The following is a 21,241-nucleotide window of genomic DNA, read 5'->3' as shown; positions in this document are numbered from 1 at the left end:
ATGAAATCTATAATGTAGCCTATAATAAATACTGTGAATATATATATATATATATATATATATATATATATATATATATATATATATATATATATATATATATTTTTTTTTTTTTTTTTTTTTTTTTTTTTTTTTTTTCATTAAATTTATGGAACAAAATTTTTCCATTAGTGTAATGACAGTAACCTATCTAACCCTAACCCTGTAACCATATTTGTTTCAGATGTCACTGAGGACTATGAGAGGGTGAAGATGCACTATGATAAACTGACAAATAAACACCAATGATATGGTAAAACTTTGTTTTTTAAATGGTGATCAGATCAGATTTGTGTATTATAGCAGTAATGTAATTCATTGTTGGCATATTTACTTGGGCTGTCATGGTAATGACATAGGCTTTCTTTATGCAGAATAGTGACGTGCTTTAATGGCAACATCTGTACATCAGAGCGCGAGCAAGCAGCTAGATGTGTCCAACACTTCCAGGAAGTGCTCAACCTCCCTGAACCAGAACAACCAGCCAACATTATAACAACAGACGATCCCCTGGAAATCAACACCAGCCCCCCAGACTTTGATGAGGTCAGAACCGCCATTTTAACGCAAAAGAGTGGTAAGGCATGTGGCATAGATGCTACTCATGCTGAGATGCTAAAGGCCGACATTTCCACATCAACAAGAGTCCTGACTGACCTCTTCCAAAACATCTGGAACAGTGACACCATCCCTGAAGACTGGTCCAAAGGTCTTATAGCCAAAATCCCAAAAAAAGGTGACATCAAGAACTGCAACAACTGGCGAGGAATTACTCTTGTTTCTATTCCAAGCAAGGTGTTCTGCAGAGTCCTTCTGAACAGGATGGAGGCAGCCATTGACACCAGGCTTAGACAGGAGCAAGCAGGCTTCAGGAAGGGAAGAGGATGTATGGATCAGATCTTTGCACTGCGAAACATCATAGAGCAGTGCTTAGAATGGAACACACCCCTCTACATTAATTTTGTTGACTTCAGGAAGGCTTTTGACAGTGTTCATCGAAACACTCTCTGGAAGATACTGCACTCTTATGGAATTCCACCAAAGATCATCACAATCATAAAAACATTTTATGAACACTTTGAGTGCAGCGTCATCATGGGCAACGCCCTCTCTAAGTGGTTTTCCGTCCAGTCTGGAGTGAGGCAGGGGTGCATCCTCTCCCCTATCCTCTTCCTCATTACCATAGACTGGATCACAACCAACACCATAGCAGACAAACCCAGAGGCATCCAGTGCACTCTGTTCTCCCAGCTGGAAGATCTTGACTTCGCTGACGATCTTGCTATCATCTCCACCAACCACCCCAGCATACAGGCTAAAACAGACAGGCTCGATAATTTCGCCAGGCAGGTTGGACTCAGCATCAACACCTCCAAAACACAAGTGATGTATGTAAACTCCACCCCTACAGCACCCATCCTTGTGAATGGGGAACCACTTGAGTTTGTGGAAGACTTCACCTACCTGGGCAGCCTCATCAGTAAGGACAGCGGGGTCCAAAAAGACATCAAAGCAAGGCTGGGAAAGGCTCAGGGTGCCTTCTCCCAACTCCGCCCCATCTGGAGGTCCAAACAGTACAGCCTTAAAACGAAGCTGCGCCTGTACAACAGCAACGTCAAGTCTGTTCTGCTGTATGGTTCAGAGAGTTGGCGAGTGGTCAAAACAGACATGAGAAGGATGGAAGTTTTCCACAATGGATGCCTCAGATGAATATGCCATATCTTTTGGCCAAACAAAATCTCCAACCACCAACTGTACAAGAACACAGGTAGCCAGAACATCACCAAAGAAATCACAAACAGACATTTGAGATGGCTGGGCCATGTGCTAAGAATGGAGCAGAACCGGATCCCAAGAGTTGTCTTAAGATGGACACCACCAGGCATAAGAAAACCTGGGAGGCCCAAAACCACCTGGTGCAGAACTGTGACAGAGGAGCTGAACAAGATTAACCTGTCATGGGGAGAGGCGCAACATGTTGCCAAGGACAAAATGCGATGGAGAGAGCTCATTGCAGCCTTATGCCCCATAGGGGATGAAGAGGAGTAAGTAAGTAAGTAAGTAAATATTCGGGCCAAAGACTGTTATAAACATGTTCTGTGATTTCTTGTCTTCTTGCAGACTCTCACGACGACAGTGAACGAGGTGCTGCACAAAAAGAATGCATACGTCACTTTCAACACAGAAATTGGCATTCATAAAAAAAAGATGTCATGAGAAGGTGCGTACCTCCACGCTTCACACCATGCGTACACAGACTTCTCTGAGTGTGATGCTAATGTGGCATAGAGAAGGATAACGTCAAAGAGGGAAATTGGGTGACATTTAATCTGGAGCCTTAATCTTTTCAGCACACCATAGTAGCCTATTAGGTCTCAGTAGAGTTTCATATAATGATAACATTTATAGAAGTGTGTGTTAACATCCTTTTTTCTACAAGCATAATTTTTACTCTGGCGCGAGTGAATAGGTTTACATATTGCCACCCAAATCTTACTGTAATGTGGAAATAAGAATAACGCTCACATCAGATCATAAATTAGACCTTTATTTGTGTGTGATTAATCAACAGGGTATTATGGCTCACAATATATAGCGGTGCGTAATGGCTGTGCGTAACGATACAATGGCTGCTTTGGCGCTGGTAGAGGGCATTGCCAGTGCAAGACTGAAGAGAGAACGAGTCTGATTTTCTGGTCCATGCTGATGTTTGGCGTTTATGTCCAGACCAGGTTAAATAGGGGTGTGGTGACATATTTTTATGGCTAGCTGTGGGAGTGGGCATTAGGCTCCTTCACATTCGCACAGTGTGATGATGATTGAGATTTATAAAACGGAATGATGCGTGAACACCATGTAAGCAGGGTTTTATAAATCTGAAGAAAAGGGTGTGTATGCATGTTTCCAATTTCGTACATACACATATTTTTAGTCTTGAATCTACACAGTTTTATACATGTGGCACTAGATCTGGATATTTTACCCGTGTTCTTACTGTGTTTATTCTGTGTGTTTTCTGTGCATTCATTGCAGCCTGACCATGTGGTAGGGGGATTCCTCTCCGAGTAGCCCAATTGGTTTCTTCCATTTTTTTCCTAATGAGGCTTTCGTGGGTATTTTTCCTTGTCCTAAGTTGAGGGTCTAATGTTGGGGAGTGTCATATTCATTCATGGTTTCATGATGTGGCCGTTTTGAAGACTTAAAGCCCTACTCTTATTTTTAATACATCAATACAGATTCTTAAAGGCCTACCTGATAATGGGAAATAATCTCATCACTGAAAATTAATGTTAGTCCTTCTCCAATGTGATTTTGGACAAGGAGAAATCACATATCACTACACAGCAGGATGATATTAGGCAACCACCCACAGACTGTTAAAGTGCCACACCTTGTTGTTCACAAAGGGTATTTTCTGTGCTTCAATGCCAACACCAAACCTTCAGGCCAAAGACAGTTCTCAGCATGTTCTTTGACTTTTGTGGCAGGCAGGCATGTATGATAGCAAAATGGCAGCTGTTTTCAACCCCTATTCCTGTTTTTAATAAATCAATTTTAGGTATACAGATTATTGAAGGTTAAGCATACTTGCTGATAGAAAATAATCTCATAACTCAAAATAAATGTTAGTTTTGCTCCAATGTTTACATAATAATCCATGCATAGATAAAGCATATAGAAACATAAATTAATATCACAGGTATAAAAACATATATATTAAAACAAGGAAAGGCATTTTGTCTTAAGGATGCCTAATTACAGCAAGGGAAATGAAGAGACAAAAGGACAATGTCCATCGATGTCCCCTAAAGCTGAAGCGTATCACTACAAAACCAAACCCCTTAATTTTATCCCTGAAATGTCCTTAATTTCTCCATTACATAAAAAGTCATTATCCATTAATAATAACATAGCTTTAACAAAGTAAGGTTAGTATCATGGGTTTTTAAGGGATTTATTCATGGGTTGATTCGTGGAGACACTAGTAATTAAGGGATTTTTCATGCCATTTGTGCAGGTTTACAGGGTTATTAATGAGTTATTAATGGAAAGTATGTAACATATGATTTGAAATGTTGAACAAATATTTGTTGCTGATGACATTTAGCCCACGTAGGTAAGTAGCCTAGTTTAGTTTTCTTGCAATGAATCTTAGGATTTAAGGTTCAGACAAGCAGGAATGTGAAATCAATCATTTGCAGGTTATTAACAAAATGTTGTACTTAATAAGTTCATAACTCTTCTAGATTTTGATGATTTCCTTCATTAGAATTACATCGTCAGTGAGCTGAGGGATGAGCTAATAAGAGCCATGGTGTAGCCTCTCAATGCTGCAAGCAGCTTCCCTCTCCCTGGTAAAGCACAGCTCTATTTGTCCCTTCTAATTGTTCTTTCTATTTTATAATTAATCACAGTCTCTGTGTACCCAGAAAGTTCAGGTTTTTCAGAATTTATTCTGTTTATAGAAAACACCATTAACAACTTGGCATTTTAAATAAAAAAAGAAGCTTTTTTCCAACAACAGAGAGAGCACAGTAATGTCAGCAGGTGAGAAGAATTACTGAACAGCACTACTACAGCAGAAGGCCAACAGTGTGGTGGCACAGCAGTGTTCAAGTAGGTGAATAAATATGTAGATAATTCAGTTTGCATCGATACTCCTTTATTCTGAGTCTGGCCTTTATTCTCAAACAGAGCCGTTGGAAATGTAACCTATAATGATAATAATTGATAATTCTGGGAATTTGGCATGCATTCTTAATGGTTGTGATAATTTACAATTATACTGTTGAAGGGAAATATTTCACTTACTGTGTCTGCTGTGCTGTGCATCATGTTATCAAAATGTGCAGCTACATTAATCTCAGCAAATGTAACAGCAGTCAACTGTGTGCACGAATACATTAGGATTTTTTTTATTTGGCATTGATCTAAGCCAAACAATAAAACACACTGAAATGTTACAGAAGGTGTTAAAAACTCTCAGCACCATCAAATAAAGAGACAGAGCACAAAAAAAGTACTCAGAGCCCTTCAACATAAAACTACATACACTTGAATATTCTGTATTTTCATCTCAACTACAATATGTGACTGCCAGCATGACTTCGGTGTTTGTAAAGAGAATAACTGCAAGGCAAGTACTAGATGTTTAAAAACACAATGGGTAAGCGTAAGCATGCTAAATTATTAGAGATAGGAAGGAAGGCATTATCATTTTTCTTAGGCACAGATGAAAAGTTTTCACCAAATTTCCCTTTATCACCAACTCTCTCTAGCTTACATGAAAGTACATTAGGTTTTTTTTTTCATTAGTTTATCAATAAAAACTTTAAATTCATCTACATAGTGATTAAATATCCCACACAAGGCATCTGCTACATGTGAGTCTTCTGGATAAGAATCAGTCGAGGAATACTAAAATTATTTTGGCAAGCCACAACAAAATGGTCAAAAACAATGGCATTGTGATTTATCCATAAGGTAAAGTGTGGTACTGAATACAATCATTTGAACTTCAAAAGGTAGAATAGAGAAGATCATGTTGTTAGCAGCGTTGACTGGAGTTGTGACGGTTGAAGATTTGTATTAAAGAGTAAAGATTCAAGTTGCCAGTTCAGGTGAGTCACCTGTTAACCCAGAGAGTGCTGCTTCTTCAGGCTGTCTGAGCGCCTCACTCTCTCCTCGGGGGTCTTTCTGTACCAGCTCCTGAAAGGAAAACACCCAGTTTCATGCTGAGATGCACTCACAGACAGTGGTTCAGATAATGTTCTTAACCATTGTAAAAAAAAAAAAAAACAAGACTATACTGACCCCTGGCGGTTTAGCTGGCCTGAGACAGGAGCATTTTGGCCTTGGCTTGGCTTCAGGATCCTGGGAGAGGAGAGAGGAAGCATGCAGAGGACAGGAAACACAGCTAAATGTAAGGGGGCAATACTGATGGCACGCAGCTGCATTTGGTAAACAGCAGAGTGACTAATAAATTCCAGAGCTCTGTTTGGTACCTGTTGGTAGTGGGGCTCTTTGGCTTCTGCTGCATCTTCCTAGCCTGGGCCGGGGATTCTCCAACCCTGAAGGAGGAGCAAGCGCACACAATAAAAACACTGGTGATAATGAAAGTATAAGGCCTAAAAAGTAGATCCCATACTCTAGATCCACACTGACTCAAACCATTAACATGCAGGCTATGAAACCTCTTCTTCTTCTTCTTCTTTTTCTTCTGCTTCACCCTCCCCATCTCACCTCTTTTTCCTGTCCAGTGACCTCTGTGTGGCAGCAGACAGCGCCACTCTCTCCTTGGGGCACTTGGCTTTCTCCTGTGGGTTTGACGCCATCAGAAAACAAGAATATAGTTTTAATGGTTACGGTAGAATGAATGGTGTTGAGAGCGTAAGAGTGAGCATGACAGTAGTTAACAGTAGGCAGTGAGTCTATGTAATTAAGTGCCATCAGGTATCAGGTAACCATCTCTCGTAGCTTCCTCTCCGCACGCAGCTCCCTGTCCTGCTGCAGCAGTTCTAATCGATCCTCCAGAGGCATTTCAAAGAAGATGTCATGGACGTCATACAGGGCTGCACGTAACTGAGGGACAACACACACACACACACACACAAAAACACAAATAAAGATGATGTTCTCTACTGTCTAGAGAGTAAGTCCTGAGTATGAGTAGATGTGTTCGTGTGTGTTTCTATCTGTCTGTCTGTGTGTGTGTGTGTGTGTGTGTGTGTCTGTTGTACCTGGGCTCTGACTCTCTCCTGCAGAGAGAGGTCTTGTGCTGAGAAGGTGCCTCTTTTCTGTGGAGCTTCAGTCTGGAATGAGCGGATGAACTCCTGTGTGTCCTGACCACACAAATACACACATTCACAAACATACAAGGGTTTCCCCCCCCCCCAATCAGCAACACAACAAATACACCTGATAATACTTTTTACACTGACGTTGCTGCTCTCAGGTGGCTGTGCACACTGCGGGTGTGGTTTTTGTGTGTATATGTGTGTGTACTCTCACCAGCACGGTCTGGCGCAGGTGTTTGACCTTCTCTATTTTGAGCAGTCGGCGCGTGAGGAAGCCGCGAGTGATGGCGCCAAGTCGACAGAGCGCCCTCTGCTGGTCTGCTGTCAGGACCTGGGGAATGCAATAAGGAAGTTACGTGAGACTCTGCATAAACCCACACCCACTAAGAGTACTGACAAAGAAGATAAGAATGTGGGCTGACAACTTTGAAGAAATAGGTAAATGCAAATCTATAAACACACACACACACACACACACAACCCCTTTATTATACCCACCAGACTCAGCCTTGCTCGGGGCTTGCTAGCCCCCCAGGTGGGCCCCCACAGATAGACAGGGGGCTGGACAGAGGGGGAGGACACACTGGAACTGAGAGGGGAGGGGAAACCTGGAGAGAGTAACAAAGTGAGACTGTCAGCTTAAACACACCACTTCGATGGGTATTGTTTGAACTGTATAGGCTTTTGTGCAGGTAGTGATGTTTCGCTGATACATTTCTAGGAACAAGAAAGCCTCTTCTTTGCCGTGTTTGTGGATTGAAGAGGGCATGCCGCATTTGCAATATATACCCACTGCCAAAAGATACCCAACACTGAGCTAATTTCAGATATCATTTTATTAATGTTATATTTAATAGTGTTCAGTATTTGTGTAAACAATGAGATAAACATGAGATGGGAAAAAATCATGATGTTTGAAATCACCCCACCAGTTAAATTTAATGACTCTGAGCTCAGTAGTGTGCACAGCCCCCTCTAGCATTCGCACAGGAAACACAACGTCTCCTCATGGGCCCAAGCAGGTTCCTGATGTACTGAACATCCTGGTGGTGACCCTGGGACGTCCTGATCTTGGTCGGTCATTTTCACTCCCTGTACGCCGTTCATTCAGCCGGTGAACAGTGCATCTGAAACTCCAGCCTCCAAGAGGCCTAAAGCTCTCTGATGTTCATCTTGGCATAATGAAGTAACCAAGCCACATTTCATGGCCTTTTATGGGGAACACTTTAGACACTGTTTTGGCTGTTTTAGACACAAATGACTCCTTACCATGAGGATAAAAAATGTGCACATAACCCCAACACTGGCTAGATAGGGATCAGTTTTAGCACTGAAACTGCAGTGAGCATGATTATTGTTCACTAATGAAGTAAAAAAAGTCATATATATATATATATATAATTATCTTATGCTACATTCACCCAGCTATATAGCCCTTGAAATTGTGTTGCGTTTCTTTTGGCAGTGAGTATAGTCTAAAGTCCACGCGCCTTTTAGTATTTTTATTTTTTTATGGTGGCAGTGGGAAAGTAGACAGGGAGACAGAGTAGGGGAGTGACGGGAGAAAAACCTCTGGCGGGATTCAGTCGTTGGCCCGCGGGGCCCCCATGATGTTCCAGAGGCGGTGGACTTAACCACTCGACTATCTCTGAGCACGACATTCTTTTGTCACTGCTGTTTCATGAACACCAACAAAGTGATAAGTCTCCATGGTGAAACTGTACCTATACTGTGTCCAGGTGATCGCTCAGACGGTGTGTGGGCAGGGCTCAGTCCAGGGCAGGAGGGGCTCACAACAGGATAGCTGTCACTCACAGACCTGCGATCCCGCCCAACAGCATCCCCACTCAGAGGTCGGTCACACCCCTGCTCCCTCAATCTTCTGTCTTTCTCCTCGAGCTCCTAAACACACACACACACACACACACACACACACACACACACAGCACCATTATCTCTCTTGCTCGGGAGCAACTAAAAAAAGTGGAAATCCTTGAACAAGTGAGAGTGAAGATAACATTCATTCACAGTGGCATGGCAACCAAACTATATAATAAATCTCAAGCATAAAACAGTGTTCCTTTTGGCCACTTCACCTAACCTGCACATATGTAAATGTACACACAAAAGCACAAAATAAATGGGAAATAATGTTTTTCTATGTTCCTGGGCCTGTACTACTTTTAGAGGAGATATGGTGTAATTCCAAGTGCTGACCAGACAGAGGCGCTGTTGCTCTTTCTCCTGCTCAGCCAGGAGCAGAGACATCTGCAAGGCATGCTCCTCCTCCAAACGCCTCTGCATGTCCTCCAGAGCCTGCACTCGCCGCTGGGTCTCCTCTGATGACGTGTGACGTGCACACACACACACACACACACACACACAAACATTTATCCATTACCAAAAGGTTTTTATCCTTTTCTTTCTGTTTTTCCTTCCCTTTATTGCATCATTTTTATTTAGGAAAAACTGTGATCTCAGGGACATGAAATGACATAACTAACTTCATAAATAAATGATTATACATAAATAACTCTGTAGATTTTAGCTGATGTGTATTCGAGGAACTGAGTCTCCAATAAAGAGTTCACACTTTCACAGACTCACCCGTCTTGATGGAGTGCTGCTCAGCTGCATTTCTGAGGACAGTCGGTGTGATCCTGCCATTGTTTGGCCCCTGAGGGCCATCAGGCTCCATCCTGAGTTTGACCTGAGACAAGTCAGGAGTCACATGGGGCCTCAGCAGAGATGGCGAAGGATTCTCTATCTCATACGACTGGTTCAAGGGGGCTGCAGGGGTCCGCCGACCGGGAGCCAAGCGTGTAATTCCTGCCATGAAGCGAGGAACCCTCTCCTGGCTGCGGTCTATGTGCTCGACTCCAGAGTGGGAGTGGGAGGGATGCAGCTGACTGTCGAGGGTGTGACAGCGCCGGCGAAACCCTGCGGCCTGAAGATGGTCATGGTGTCCCATCGGACTGGGTCCTAAGGCACTGACAGGGCTGCAGAGCTCCCGCACTGGACTGGTGCCACAGTGGCTGGATCGACGACTGCTACTCCCACTGGCGCCTCCGCTGCCCACCAAGCCCCAGTGGTCAGAGGACCTCACGGCCCCTGAGAGAGCCTCTCCCCAGGCCGCCACGCCGGCACCCTCCCCCGACCTTCCCGGGCTCCTGGGGATGAGGTCTGCCGGGCCAATGGGGAAGGAGATGTGGATGTTACCAGCGGAAACAGGCCGTGGTCTGCGTCTCTGTGCACGAGGACTAATGCTGGGTTCTGGACTGGGGAGGCGGGCGTACGGGTCAGGTAGACTAGGTGAGAGGCAGCCAGACTGGTGGGAATGAGGGTCATATAGAGCTTGATGCTGGGTCTGGGTCTGAGGTGGGCCTAAGGGGCTATGGTGCAGACTGAATCCAAACTCAATGCCAGTGTCCCCCAGCGGACTACGACTCTCATTCTCCTTGTCAGAGAGGGTCTCAGGTGGGGGAGTCCGGGTGACCCTGTTGATAACCTTTGACCCTTGCTGACTCTGCTCTCTCTTCACATACTCCCTTGATCTCTTCAGAAGGCTATCCAGACTAATGTCCTCCTCCTCCTCACTCTTCTCTTCCCTCTCCTCCTTCACTTGCTCCTCTCCCCTGTAGCCATTGAGGATAGAGGGGGATTCAGAGCATGGCGTAGCGGGCCGATCACTTGTTTGAAGCCCAAATCCAGGGTCTCTGGGCAGCCCAGGTGAGTCAGTGACCAGGGTGTAGCCGTTGACTGTCTCAGGTTTAGGGGAAGGACAATATGGAGGAGTTGGCTGTCTGTCAACCTCTTCACTTGGTACTCTGTGTACCTGTTGAGAGATAATAATTATCCAATCAATTGCATAGTACATCAATCACCAATCATCATCAAATAATTGTTAATAATCTAAAATGACAATGAAGGAAGACCAGCTAATGGCCTTATTTGCCCTATTTCACCAAAACTTAAACAGCATTTCTTAACCCAAACTCCAACCCTAAGATTAACCCTAACCTAGACATGTCAATAGACTAATTTTCACCCTATTGTATCACCTGAAGCTCAGTAGATTTTTTAATAATCCAAGTAAAGTGTGACCTTCAATGAATTATATATTTTTTTTTTTACTTTTCTCTCTTAATAAATAACTCATTCTGGCTTTCTGCAGTACAGACATTTCCTTGTGTTTCGGGTTGTAGTGCAAACATATCACAGAGGCAGTAGTGACAGCAATCACTGCACAACCACCGTATTCAAAGCCCAAAAATTTCAAAACTAGAGCAGATTTGCATGCTGACAAATTTGCTCTAGATGTTGAGTTGACAAGGCAGGGCCATAAACAGGTAAAAATAGCACAGCCTACTGGAGAACGTGTTGAGTCAGACAACCTGTATTCAAGACTGCAAATGTCACTAGAGATTCTGGATCAGACTGTAATTCAATTTTTCTGCTATACTGTGGGACTGACACACAGACCTATTTCAAATATGGGTATACTTGAGAATTTTGGATGGAGCATGTTTATAAAAAGATATAAATAAAGTGTTAAACTGAGCATAATGCAGTAAAATCTAGGCTATATGATTTCTATAAGCCTTGCAAGGACCACCTGCTCTTTCTATGGAACAGACTGACCAGGTGAAAGCTATGTTCCCTATTTAATCAAAATTTAATCAAATGGGGATCACAGTTTTCACCTGGTCAGTCGAATGATTGTGGTCCTAATATTTTGTAGACTACACGCCTGCATAATAACACATTCATTTTACAGAACATCCTATATTCATTTATTGCTGGCTGTTAGGATCTAGGATCCCCTTCAACTATAAACTCCCTATTGGACCACACCCAGGCCCGTAGCCAGGGCCAGACTGTGCTGCTGACCTGAGCCTGGTCCAGGATGTCCTGAACCCGGGCCAAAAGACTGCTCCTCCGTTGGCTCTGCCTGTCCGCCTCCAGCTGGACCGCCCTCTGTCTGTAGTCACACATCTCACTGCGCTGCTCTGCACTCAACTGGAAATAGAACATACACACATATTTTAAAACGGGTTCAAATACTTGAACATCATGAGGTACGCTTGATGCAATTTGCCACTTATGGAGCAATGTCAAGTGATAGCATCACACGTGAGAAAAGATCAATCAAGCACTCACAAAATGTATTTATCTGAGGTCGGTTTGTGATATTATTAGTTATTACTGATAACACAATCTTCTCCCTCCTTAATCTCTAGGATGCTGAGAAATCTTGATGCCTTTCACTCACTCACACACACACACACACACACACACACACACACACACACCCTTCAGCCTCACACTGGCCTCTCTGAAATCCACCATCATCTCCTTCATCTGGCTATTCCTGTAAACTCACTTGGTCAGCAGTCAGCAGCAGATGGATCCTCCTGACTAACATGAAACAGCCTTGTTGTTGCTCCTCGTCATCAATTATCTCCTCTCTCAGCTGCTGCTCTAATTCTGACCAGTGAGCCTCCATGTTTCAGATACAGAGTAACTCTCTCAAAGGAATGGTTGTTTTTTCAGTACGCTATCCTTAGGTAAATTGAAATTGCCTGTGCATTTGTGTGCACATGCCTGCACTGTATGCATGCGTATCATAACATTCTTCTCATTGCTACATTGTAACCAAAATGAGTAAGCAATGCATTATTGTTACTATGGAGCTACAGAAACACAGCCACAGGAGAGTAGTCACACATACACAGCCTCTCAACCAAACACACCGTCATTAAAAAGCAGAGTCACCTTCATGGCAACAAACTATACTCTAAATGCTCTATACCAAATTGATACCCTTGAAAAAGTTAAGCCACCTTGAAACCTTTCAAAGACATCCATACGCTATGCCTTCTGCCTACCTTTGATGAATAAGGCTGGAGTGACTGGAGTAATTTCTTGAACCAAATAAGCATCAAAGTTGCAGCCTTAGACAGATTTTCACAACTTTGATACCTGAGAGAGCTGAGAAAGACCTCAATGCTGCATTTTCACCTTGGTCTTCTAAAACTGAGATGGAGTAATTAATTATCCAACACAAATGTAAAAGATTGGGGTCAAAATCAAAGTTGTAGTTGTTCCTCAGAACACACACTGACCTTACAAAGCTAAATGGAAACTTTGGTGATTAATTGCCAGTGTCTCTACAGTCTGTAGAGACACTGGCACTTATCTAGTGTCTCAGGTCTCTTTATTTCTGCCTTACCAGTGGTGACAGCACAGCCCGTCCATGGAAGCGGATGATAGAGAGAGCCTTCAGAGGACCGTGTGGCTCACATGCCGTCTTCTTGAAGTTCCCCTCCTCCTGCAGTATGGCCAGACTTTGTAGACAGAACTCCTCATAGCTTTCCATCTCTGGACGCCCGCACCTCCACACTCTGATTAGGAAACACACACCATGTAGCCTTGTCAGCCAGCTGTTAAGTTAAATGGAGAGTGTGGAATTAGACCGGGTGCTTGGACTGTAGTGTCAACACACTTGGACTGCAGCTGGGAGTGGGAAGACAACAAAGCCCTGTGATGTGAACCATGAGGGTGTGGGTTACTAGTCGAACCTAACTGCGATCGTAAAACTATGAGCAACTGGAAGAGCAGGACAAATGCAACAAAAGAGGGTCTGTCTGCCCTCAGCTACTATATCACACTCATCACATTCCAGCCATTCTGTTCTATGGAGTCAGGCTGGTGACTGACTTCCATTTCCGGGTCTGATGGAAGTGGATGGGGAATCGTGTGTCTAATCAATAAAGAGTTGCTATTTCTGAAATGTTCATCAGCAAATGGATAGTACAGACCCTTTAGGCAAGACAATGCAATGCAGGGTGTAAGCCTGAGTCCTATGCTGTTGATATAGCTACACAAAATAGAACATAATTCATCTCAATGAATCAAAAATATCCCGGCAGATGACTGAATTGTATAGCCACTACACACTGACATACATTTATAATAAGAACTGCCTGATGGCTGTAAATTTGTGTCACTGTCATTTCCTCCATAGATTTCACATATAGGGAATTACGATTACTCCTATAACCATCTGTCTTAATTAATGGGTTTGAATAAAAGGTAATGCACTTTCGATGCTCTCAATTCGTAGTGGTTTTCAGTCGCCTAATTACCGCACAGCGAATGCAATTACAGCCTATAGGTGACAGCACAGTAGATCTGGGACTGCTTCTCCTCCAGCTATCACTCTACTGTAGCACAAAGAGCAAGCTTGACAGCGACAGTTTTCAAGGTAGGCTACATGTATGTCCGATACAATTTTGTAGCATCTCTTGAAGCCCGAAGCACCATGCTTTACCAGCACAGCTGTGCCCGGGCAGAATGACAGTTGACATCAATGCCCGTTACCGTTTTCTCTTACCTCGGGCTCAAGGTGGCAGTCACAGTGACGGAAAAAACAAGTGATAGCACTCCTCTTTTCTCCCGATGGCGAGTATTATGAGACGGAGAAAATATCCTGGGAAACAGAGTGGTTGCTACGACCTGAACGGAGTATTTCTCCTCTCACTCTCCCCTTCAATCTCAGGTTCCCCATCACCATTCGCTCTTCCGGGCCGCAACAGCGCCTCCTAGCAACAGCGCCTCCTAGCAACAGCGCCTGCCTGGGCCTCGTTCCATTATAGTCTGTACGTCCTCTCCGCTTTATCATTGGCGTCCTAAATCCTTCAGTCGTCGTTTCCATTCACGTAGATGGAATACAATTATGCTAAAATGTTTTCAGTGGTTTTACTGGAGCTATGACTCTCGGTGGGAAGAAAGTAAGGGAACTGGAAGAAAGTAGGCTATATGAAAAGGTGAGAAAAATGGAACGAGGCCTCGCCCCTTTGTCAAATAATTACCTCGTGGTTACTATTGCAAATAACTGTAATCAGTTAATGAGGGCATATAGTTAGCTTCACCATTCACATTCTAGTAGGCCTAGACTGAAGCCCAGAGAGAGATTAGAAATTGAAGTGCTTTGTTGGTTGTTAAAAATAAAAAATAAAGAGCAAGAGTTCCAAATGTAAATCATACTTTTAACATGACCTTTATGTGAGGGGTTGTGCAAGGACACAATACAGGCCACACTGATTCATTTATACCAACAGATAAATATGTCATCAGATTTCAATGATGTCTTTATTCTATTGAACATCATATAATGACACATGACATTATGACAAAAAGTCAGCATACATTCAGTAGCAAGCAGCATGATGTTGTCTGTTGTCACAGCTCATCTTTTGGGGGCACAGGTGAGCTTGTGCGTATAGGTTGGGCAATGCGCACACTTGCCTCGTTGTGCCGGAGTAGAGTGTCAATGTCACTGTCCTTAAAGGTGGTTTTGGAATTCTGTCACAAAAGTAAAATGCTTTGTTTGTTCAAAAAAATAGGAAGAGCTTAATCTAATTAGTGATGGGTATTAATATTTCTACAGGTTTATAATTGGCACTACCTAAAGCCTACCTCAAAAGAGTGTCGTTTCACACCTACACATGCTGTGGACTGCTCATAACACAGGACAATATCCAGATGCTCTGGCTCTTTATTCACCAAAGCTGCATGGAATTGGTCGTAGTGATCATCTGGATGGGGATTCAGGGAGGAAGAATTAGTCATGATATAAAAAAAAACACCCTGCAAAACTGCTTTGATTATTCCCTGAACTTTTTACCTAGCAGGTGTTTGCAGGAGGATGCCATTTTGTCTTTAGACAAATCACCATGCTTGTGAAACAGCCGTCTTTCACACACGTCTCCACTGATGAGGCTCTCAACCGCTCTCTGTCTGCCCTCAGCTGGGGCTTCCTTCATGACTCTCTCAATTTCTGGGAAGCAATATACAAATGCTTTTTTTGCTTTCTATAGCTTAAGATAAAGAAAATGTCAACTCAAGTGAGGTACAAATGTAAAGTATTTGCAATTAAAGTGCCATTTCTAAGAAACTAAAAAAAGAAGAAGTCAGTATCACTTGGTTTGAATGCTCAAAAACACTATAAACTTAAGATGTGTCTCATGCAGTCAGTCAGTCACTTAGGTGAAAATTCACTGAGCAGAATTTGAACATATAACTGTTGCTTCATTGTCCAACACAAATGACCATTCACAGGCAAGTTGAGTAGTTCTCCATCCTACCTTGTGCTGTTGTCAGACAGCTCTCACAATAGGTGTCTGTTAAAAAAAAACATGTAAACAGGCTAGAGGCACAGACCAACAGAAACCAAAACAAAAAACAGCTTGACTAAGGAAAACAAGTGAGCAGTAATCGCGGTATTTGTTGTACTACAGTAGTAATCTTTGTTTACTTACAGCGGTCCACGCCTTGAGGCTGTGCAGCAAGCAGCTGAAATGTACACATCACAAAAATTAAGATTTTCATGGTCAGTGGCTATAGAGAGCTCATGTACACGGTGTATTAACAGCTTGTTTTAGCACAAGGGGAAGCGCATATAGGCAGAGGAGTCAACTGAGACCGTCACTCAAGAGCACCGGCTCAGTCCTCTTCCCTTTCAGACGCTGTGGTCACGTGATCTCAGAGACAATGGGATCACATCACCATCATTCCACAAATGACAGGTGTCCTGTTTTTCAGGTTTTCACAATTTAAAGATATTGTTCACCAACAGACTTGTTGTTGGCCTTTTAAAACAGGGGCTGCCAAAGTTTTTCAAGTGCCATCGACTCCAAATACACGTCTTAGCTCTATTTGTGGGTCAGGAGCCCATGTAGACCTAACTAAGATAGAGCCAACAAAAACAGCACAGGAGGAGTTAATACAAGGGAATATGTTGAAGGCTTAGAGATAAATATAAAGATCCAAACTAGACTGGACAGCAAGGAGCAAGCCAAGAAATGTTTAAGTGGAACAACAGGTAAGTTGCTTGAAACTGGTTTAGTGTTCATCAGCTTGCTAGAATAAGATTGCAAGGATTTAGAACTAGTGAGAAAATCATTTGAAATCCCATTACAGTTCACAGTAAATGATCAGAAATGTCTCAATGACAGATATTAAGGTTTAGTATGTATGAGGATGAGCACTAAACTTCCAAAGGATGGGCAAACAAACTGAGAGCTTCATTTCATTCATTCAGTGATTATCAGGTGCCATGAGAAGCCTACCTCACTGGGTAATTATAGTATCTCATAGTATAAACTATGAGTATCGATGTTTTATTGGAAAAGTGCAAAAGATAATAATATTTAATCAATATTGATATTGATACTGAAAACAAACAGAATTTTCAGACAGCTGTGTATGGCATCTGGATAGGCCTAGACTTAAAACACATTGTTCTTATGCAAAAAAGGAACATAAATAATCTAAAAAGTAAACAGTAGACAGTTTGGTTCAAATTAGTGGTAATCGGTAATCAAGATCACATTTCTGGAGCAATTTGTCCAATTGAGGAACTCATGTATGAGAATATTTTGCCCCTCTGAATTTCATTAGTGCAGAACTGCAGATATGAGTGAGAGTAGAAAAAAAACCCACTCAGAATATCCATTCCTTCAGTACTTTCTTTCTTTGAGCTTACTACTACATGGTACAGTTTAGTCAAGCAATTCTCCATTTTTCAAGGAGTCATTCGAGGACACAGAGGTCCCTGGACCCTATGAGAACCAGTGCTGTTGATATCTGCTCTCCCTGGCTTCACATGTCATGAGAGACATGTTAACAGACAATTCACGCACATCACATGCTTTTACTTAGCCAGCAAGGTGAATTAGTGGTTAGAGAGCAGTAAAGCTGTGTCTGGACTGATAGAAAGGTCAGGAAGAGCTGGACTGGAATAGCACAAACTGAATATTTGTTTCTTGCTATGCAATATCTTATCCACAGAGAGGAAAGGGAGCAATCTAGGAGTGACTAAGACGTTACTACAACACATTATCACAGTGAATCTGCAATGATTTAAACAAACAGTATTTTAGTGTGATGTACAGTGTAGGGGCAGCAGGGTGGCCTATTGGTTAAACGAGACCACTTTTCAACCGCACAAACTGGATTCAAAGTTTTTGTCGGACAACATCTGCCCTTCTGAAGTGTCTTTGAGTAAGTCACTGAATCCCTACCAGGTACACTCTTCTGTACCTGACCTGTGCTACCTGACCTGGAGGGGGCGCGTCCAGGAAAAAGGGATCTTAGTAGTACTAGAAGTAGCAGTAGTGGTGTTTTATTTTATTTTATTTTAATAGTTTGTGACCAGCCACTAAGTGGCGCTGTTTAACCCACTGGAACGGCGACCACCAGGACTTTGTAGCAGTTTGACAGATCCCATATTTGGTCATTTTTACCATAAAAGGATTGACGCACGTGACGTTGGTCTCGCACAGCGGAAAATATTACTGTGTGCGGGAAAGGCGAACGTTAGAGAGAGCAAGGTCCTTTTTTCAGAAGGAAGAAACGTGCAACAGTTTGCAAAGGTTTAATAAGTTTAAGTTTAACCACGAGATAAAGCCAATTTGGTAAACAGTCACCAGGGTTTACCCTCAACACACAACGCAGTAGAATCGACATGTGAGTAGTCTAACGTTTGTATTGACATGTAAATTCATTCCGCATGTGCCTGAACTGTTTTGTCTGGGTCTAGAAGCTAACTTGGTCACAAGTCATCTCGTAACGTAAGTTTGCTCATAGTAAACGTTTTGTTCGGCAGTATAAGCTGTTTTTATGGGAAAACGTGTTGTATCTTCGTGGACTTTTTGTACAGTATGACTTCCCCTGTACAGTATGACTTCTCCTGTGTGCTTATCTGCAGAGGCTTTACTGATAAGAGGGCAGGTAGACTGACTTCAGCTTGTTTTCTGTCCTCTCTGACCAGAGCAGAGAGAGACAATTTCTTGTGGTACACCTGGGTGAATGAATGCTGACAGTTTGTTTATGTATTAGTCTTTGATTTAATTACAATGATTGGTAATGAAAATTGAATCAAAGCAAGTCAAATTTTAAATAATCTAATATAACTTTAAAGTTGACATCTCCTGCTTGTCAGATGACTATTTCCTTGAACTTCACATCAGCAAAGGCAGGAAGCAGCATCCAGGCGAAGCGAGAGGTTTCACTTGTGCTGACCTCCGTCTTCGCTTAAATCCCGTCGGGCTGCCTACACCGCTTTTTGTTGGCTGGCATTTTTTCTGCAAGAGACTTATTTGGTTCAGCAAACGGCATAATGTTTAAGATCTTAGCAAGCTATTGGCCCAGCCGTGAGAGTCTCACATGTCTTTAAATCAGTAAAATAAATTCTTCAGCAGGTATTAGTGTTTTGTGAATGCGTAGCTAGTATGGTGATGTCAGCAATGAATGTTTATGGATTCTCTTTGCAATTATTTGCGGCAATATGCGTTGGCTAGCTATGCTGCTAGCTTAGCTGACTGCCCAAAACAAAATATATCTTAAATTCAGAAAGTTATAAGCATGCGCGAGATGATTTCCCGCCCCTACGCTGTTCCCGTCTGCGGACAAGGCTTTCCGTGATCAGGACTAGGATGTGAACTATCTTGGTTGTTTACTCTTTGGCAGAGGCACAGCCCGCCTTCTGCCGTTGACGTCCAAAGGTCACAGTGTGATTGAGTCCAGTCTGTGCTACACTGAACAAATTGCTGGCCAGTAGATGGCGCCTCGCCCAAGCCTCTTTGCTCTCCAGCAGTGCAGTTGTGATTCAAATATGTCTATATCAATAGGTATAATAGTAATAATGTGATACTTTATTGGTCCCTGCAGAGAAATTCCCTTTTCACTTGCCCTGCTGCAGATAGGTCAGAGGTCAGGGTCAGCTATAGAGCAGCACCTCTAGAGCTGGTAAGGATCCAGTGACTTACTTGTTGTTGGGACTTGAACCTGGGACGGTTGAAGGGCGGTCCCTTTTAATCAATAGGCCACCCTGCCTCTGCCACACAATAGGATACTGTTGTTTTTTCTGGGGTTTTTTTCTTCAGTTTTGGCTGACTCCTTGCTCCCTTTCCTCCCTGTGGATAAGATATTGCCGAATGAAAAATGCATCCAGTCTCTCTTGGTTTTTTCTCTTGTTTTTTATGCGCCAAATGAAGCAGTAATAAGGTTCTCCTACGCTAAGCTGTGTGATTATTGTTGATCCGGATTTGATTGTAAAGGAGATTGTTTGATTTGGCAAAATTATTGACCTATTACTGGTGGCAAAACAAGTGCGAGTCTGACTACAGTGTACCAGTGACATTTGTGTATGCCTTATCTGTCTGTATTCTGAACACATGTTTTTATGTCTGCAGCTGCCTGCTAATAGTTTTCAGTGTTTTATCTTTTGGCCAAAATGAAGCACTATATTATCATGATCCCAAGCTCCAAGAGCAATAGAACAAGGAAGATTTATATTCCAATGGCTTTTTCACATTCCACGTACAGATGCATTACATTTATATGATGATACCGAGTTAGCACTGTTGATCGCTATGTCATGTGTTATTTGTTTGTTCCATATTAGCTGTGCTTCACTTGCATTGTTTTTGCTACTCCTGCGTCTTCTTTGTGTGATTATCTATTTTGGGTGGCAGTAGCCTAGAGGTTAGAGAAACGAGCTTGTGATGGGAAGGTCGCCGGCTCAAACACCTATATCAGCTTTGAAAATGTGGGTGGGGAAAGTGAGTGAGTAATGCTCTTCCCTCCCCTAACAACTACTGCTGATGTGCCCTTGAGCAAGGCAGGTAACCTTCATCTACTCCAGTAGAACTATTCAGTGACCAACAGTAGAAGACTGTGGTTGTACTGGGCAGCTCCCAGTTGTCAAAGTGTGGAAATGTGTGAATGTGAAGCAGGGTACTGCTGCAAAAGAGCAAGCATGCTTAGTCGACTTGGATAAATAAAGGTTAAAAATATTGTATTTTTTTGTGCACTTTGTTTTGTTTCCACGTCCATCCCTGATTTGATCCCAGTTTGTGTTACACAGCAGCTTGTTGCACTTAAGTTATATTTATTTGGAAACTTGATCATGATAAAAGCACTTTCTTTCATGCACTCTGCATTTGTGTGCTGTTTTCAGTAAAATGAGCTTTTTCTTGAGCTGTGGTACTTCTCTTGCTGTGTTGGTTCACCATAGCTGAGTAATATGTCATAAGTAGAATATTGCAACATTACTTCCTGATTCCAACTTTTCTTCTTACTCTCAGAATGTGCATTACAGTATGTTGTCGTCTAGCAATGAGTTGTGAGCAATTTTCCTACATGGTTCCATGGGCATCAACTGGGTACAGCAAGATATAGCACTGGCCATACCTTCGCCTATCTGTGAGTCCAAATCTTGTGCTTTTTAACAGTATAGTGGAGAAAAAAAATCAACAAAAATGCCAGAAGCCATATGTAAATAATTATATCTAGGGAGCACTCAGGACCAATGTACCCTCCCCTCTGCATTTGTGGAA

The 21,241-nt window shown here is 42.6% G+C and overlaps 3 protein-coding genes across 3 annotated transcripts in view; 1 reads left to right on the top strand and 2 right to left on the bottom strand.

Annotated features, from left to right (window-relative positions):
* Positions 1–2,179, top strand: part of LOC144539463 (nuclear GTPase SLIP-GC-like) — a 29,348-nt gene extending 27,169 nt beyond the window's left edge. Inside the window, exons 18-19 of the mRNA XM_078284515.1 lie at positions 452–1,658; positions 2,161–2,179. Of these exons, the coding sequence (XP_078140641.1) occupies positions 452–1,658; positions 2,161–2,179 (1,226 nt within the window). The remainder of the gene's footprint in view (positions 1–451; positions 1,659–2,160) is intronic.
* A 2,772-nt stretch (positions 2,180–4,951) lies between these two features.
* Positions 4,952–13,562, bottom strand: ccp110 (centriolar coiled-coil protein 110). Its single transcript, XM_071922078.2, has 14 exons — positions 13,498–13,562; positions 13,069–13,279; positions 11,727–11,855; positions 9,444–10,671; positions 9,054–9,175; positions 8,561–8,738; positions 7,335–7,444; positions 7,051–7,167; positions 6,780–6,881; positions 6,505–6,621; positions 6,283–6,356; positions 6,045–6,110; positions 5,854–5,913; positions 4,952–5,748 (listed from the first exon to the last, which is right to left on the bottom strand). The coding sequence occupies exons 1-14, from the start codon at positions 13,560–13,562 to the stop codon at positions 5,673–5,675; spliced, it is 2,655 nt and encodes an 884-aa protein (XP_071778179.1). The 3' UTR covers positions 4,952–5,672.
* Positions 13,563–14,971: 1,409 nt separating this feature from the next.
* LOC144539473 (uncharacterized) lies at positions 14,972–16,344 on the bottom strand. The gene is made up of 5 exons (XM_078284571.1): positions 16,160–16,344; positions 15,986–16,021; positions 15,526–15,678; positions 15,318–15,436; positions 14,972–15,203 (listed from the first exon to the last, which is right to left on the bottom strand). Exons 1-5 carry the CDS (start codon positions 16,227–16,229, stop codon positions 15,081–15,083), a joined length of 501 nt encoding a protein of 166 aa, XP_078140697.1. The 5' UTR covers positions 16,230–16,344; the 3' UTR covers positions 14,972–15,080.
* Between the last annotated feature and the right edge of the window lie 4,897 nt (positions 16,345–21,241).

Source organism: Centroberyx gerrardi, chromosome 7 (genome assembly GCF_048128805.1).
Source record: "Centroberyx gerrardi isolate f3 chromosome 7, fCenGer3.hap1.cur.20231027, whole genome shotgun sequence".
Classification (NCBI taxonomy): domain Eukaryota; kingdom Metazoa; phylum Chordata; class Actinopteri; order Beryciformes; family Berycidae; genus Centroberyx; species Centroberyx gerrardi.
This window is presented reverse-complemented; position numbering and strand designations above follow the sequence as displayed.

What these genes read in the sequence shown, in the direction of transcription:
- ccp110 (XM_071922078.2), bottom strand. Translation starts at nt 13,562, where the DNA reads ATGGAAGTCAGTCACCAGCCTGACTCCATAGAACAGAATGGCTGGAAT. An exon ending in CCCGAGCAAGGCTGAGTCTG is followed by an intron (nt 7,168 to 7,334) that starts GTGGGTATAATA and finishes TGCATTCCCCAG; the next exon opens with GTCCTGACAGCAGACCAGCA. An exon ending in GGCCAGCTAAACCGCCAGGG is followed by an intron (nt 5,749 to 5,853) that starts GTCAGTATAGTC and finishes TTTTCCTTTCAG; the next exon opens with GAGCTGGTACAGAAAGACCC.
- LOC144539473 (XM_078284571.1), bottom strand. Translation starts at nt 16,229, where the DNA reads ATGAAAATCTTAATTTTTGTGATGTGTACATTTCAGCTGCTTGCTGCA. An exon ending in GCCTCAAGGCGTGGACCGCT is followed by an intron (nt 16,022 to 16,159) that starts GTAAGTAAACAA and finishes TTTTTTTAACAG; the next exon opens with ACACCTATTGTGAGAGCTGT. An exon ending in CTCCTGCAAACACCTGCTAG is followed by an intron (nt 15,437 to 15,525) that starts GTAAAAAGTTCA and finishes ATCCCCATCCAG; the next exon opens with ATGATCACTACGACCAATTC.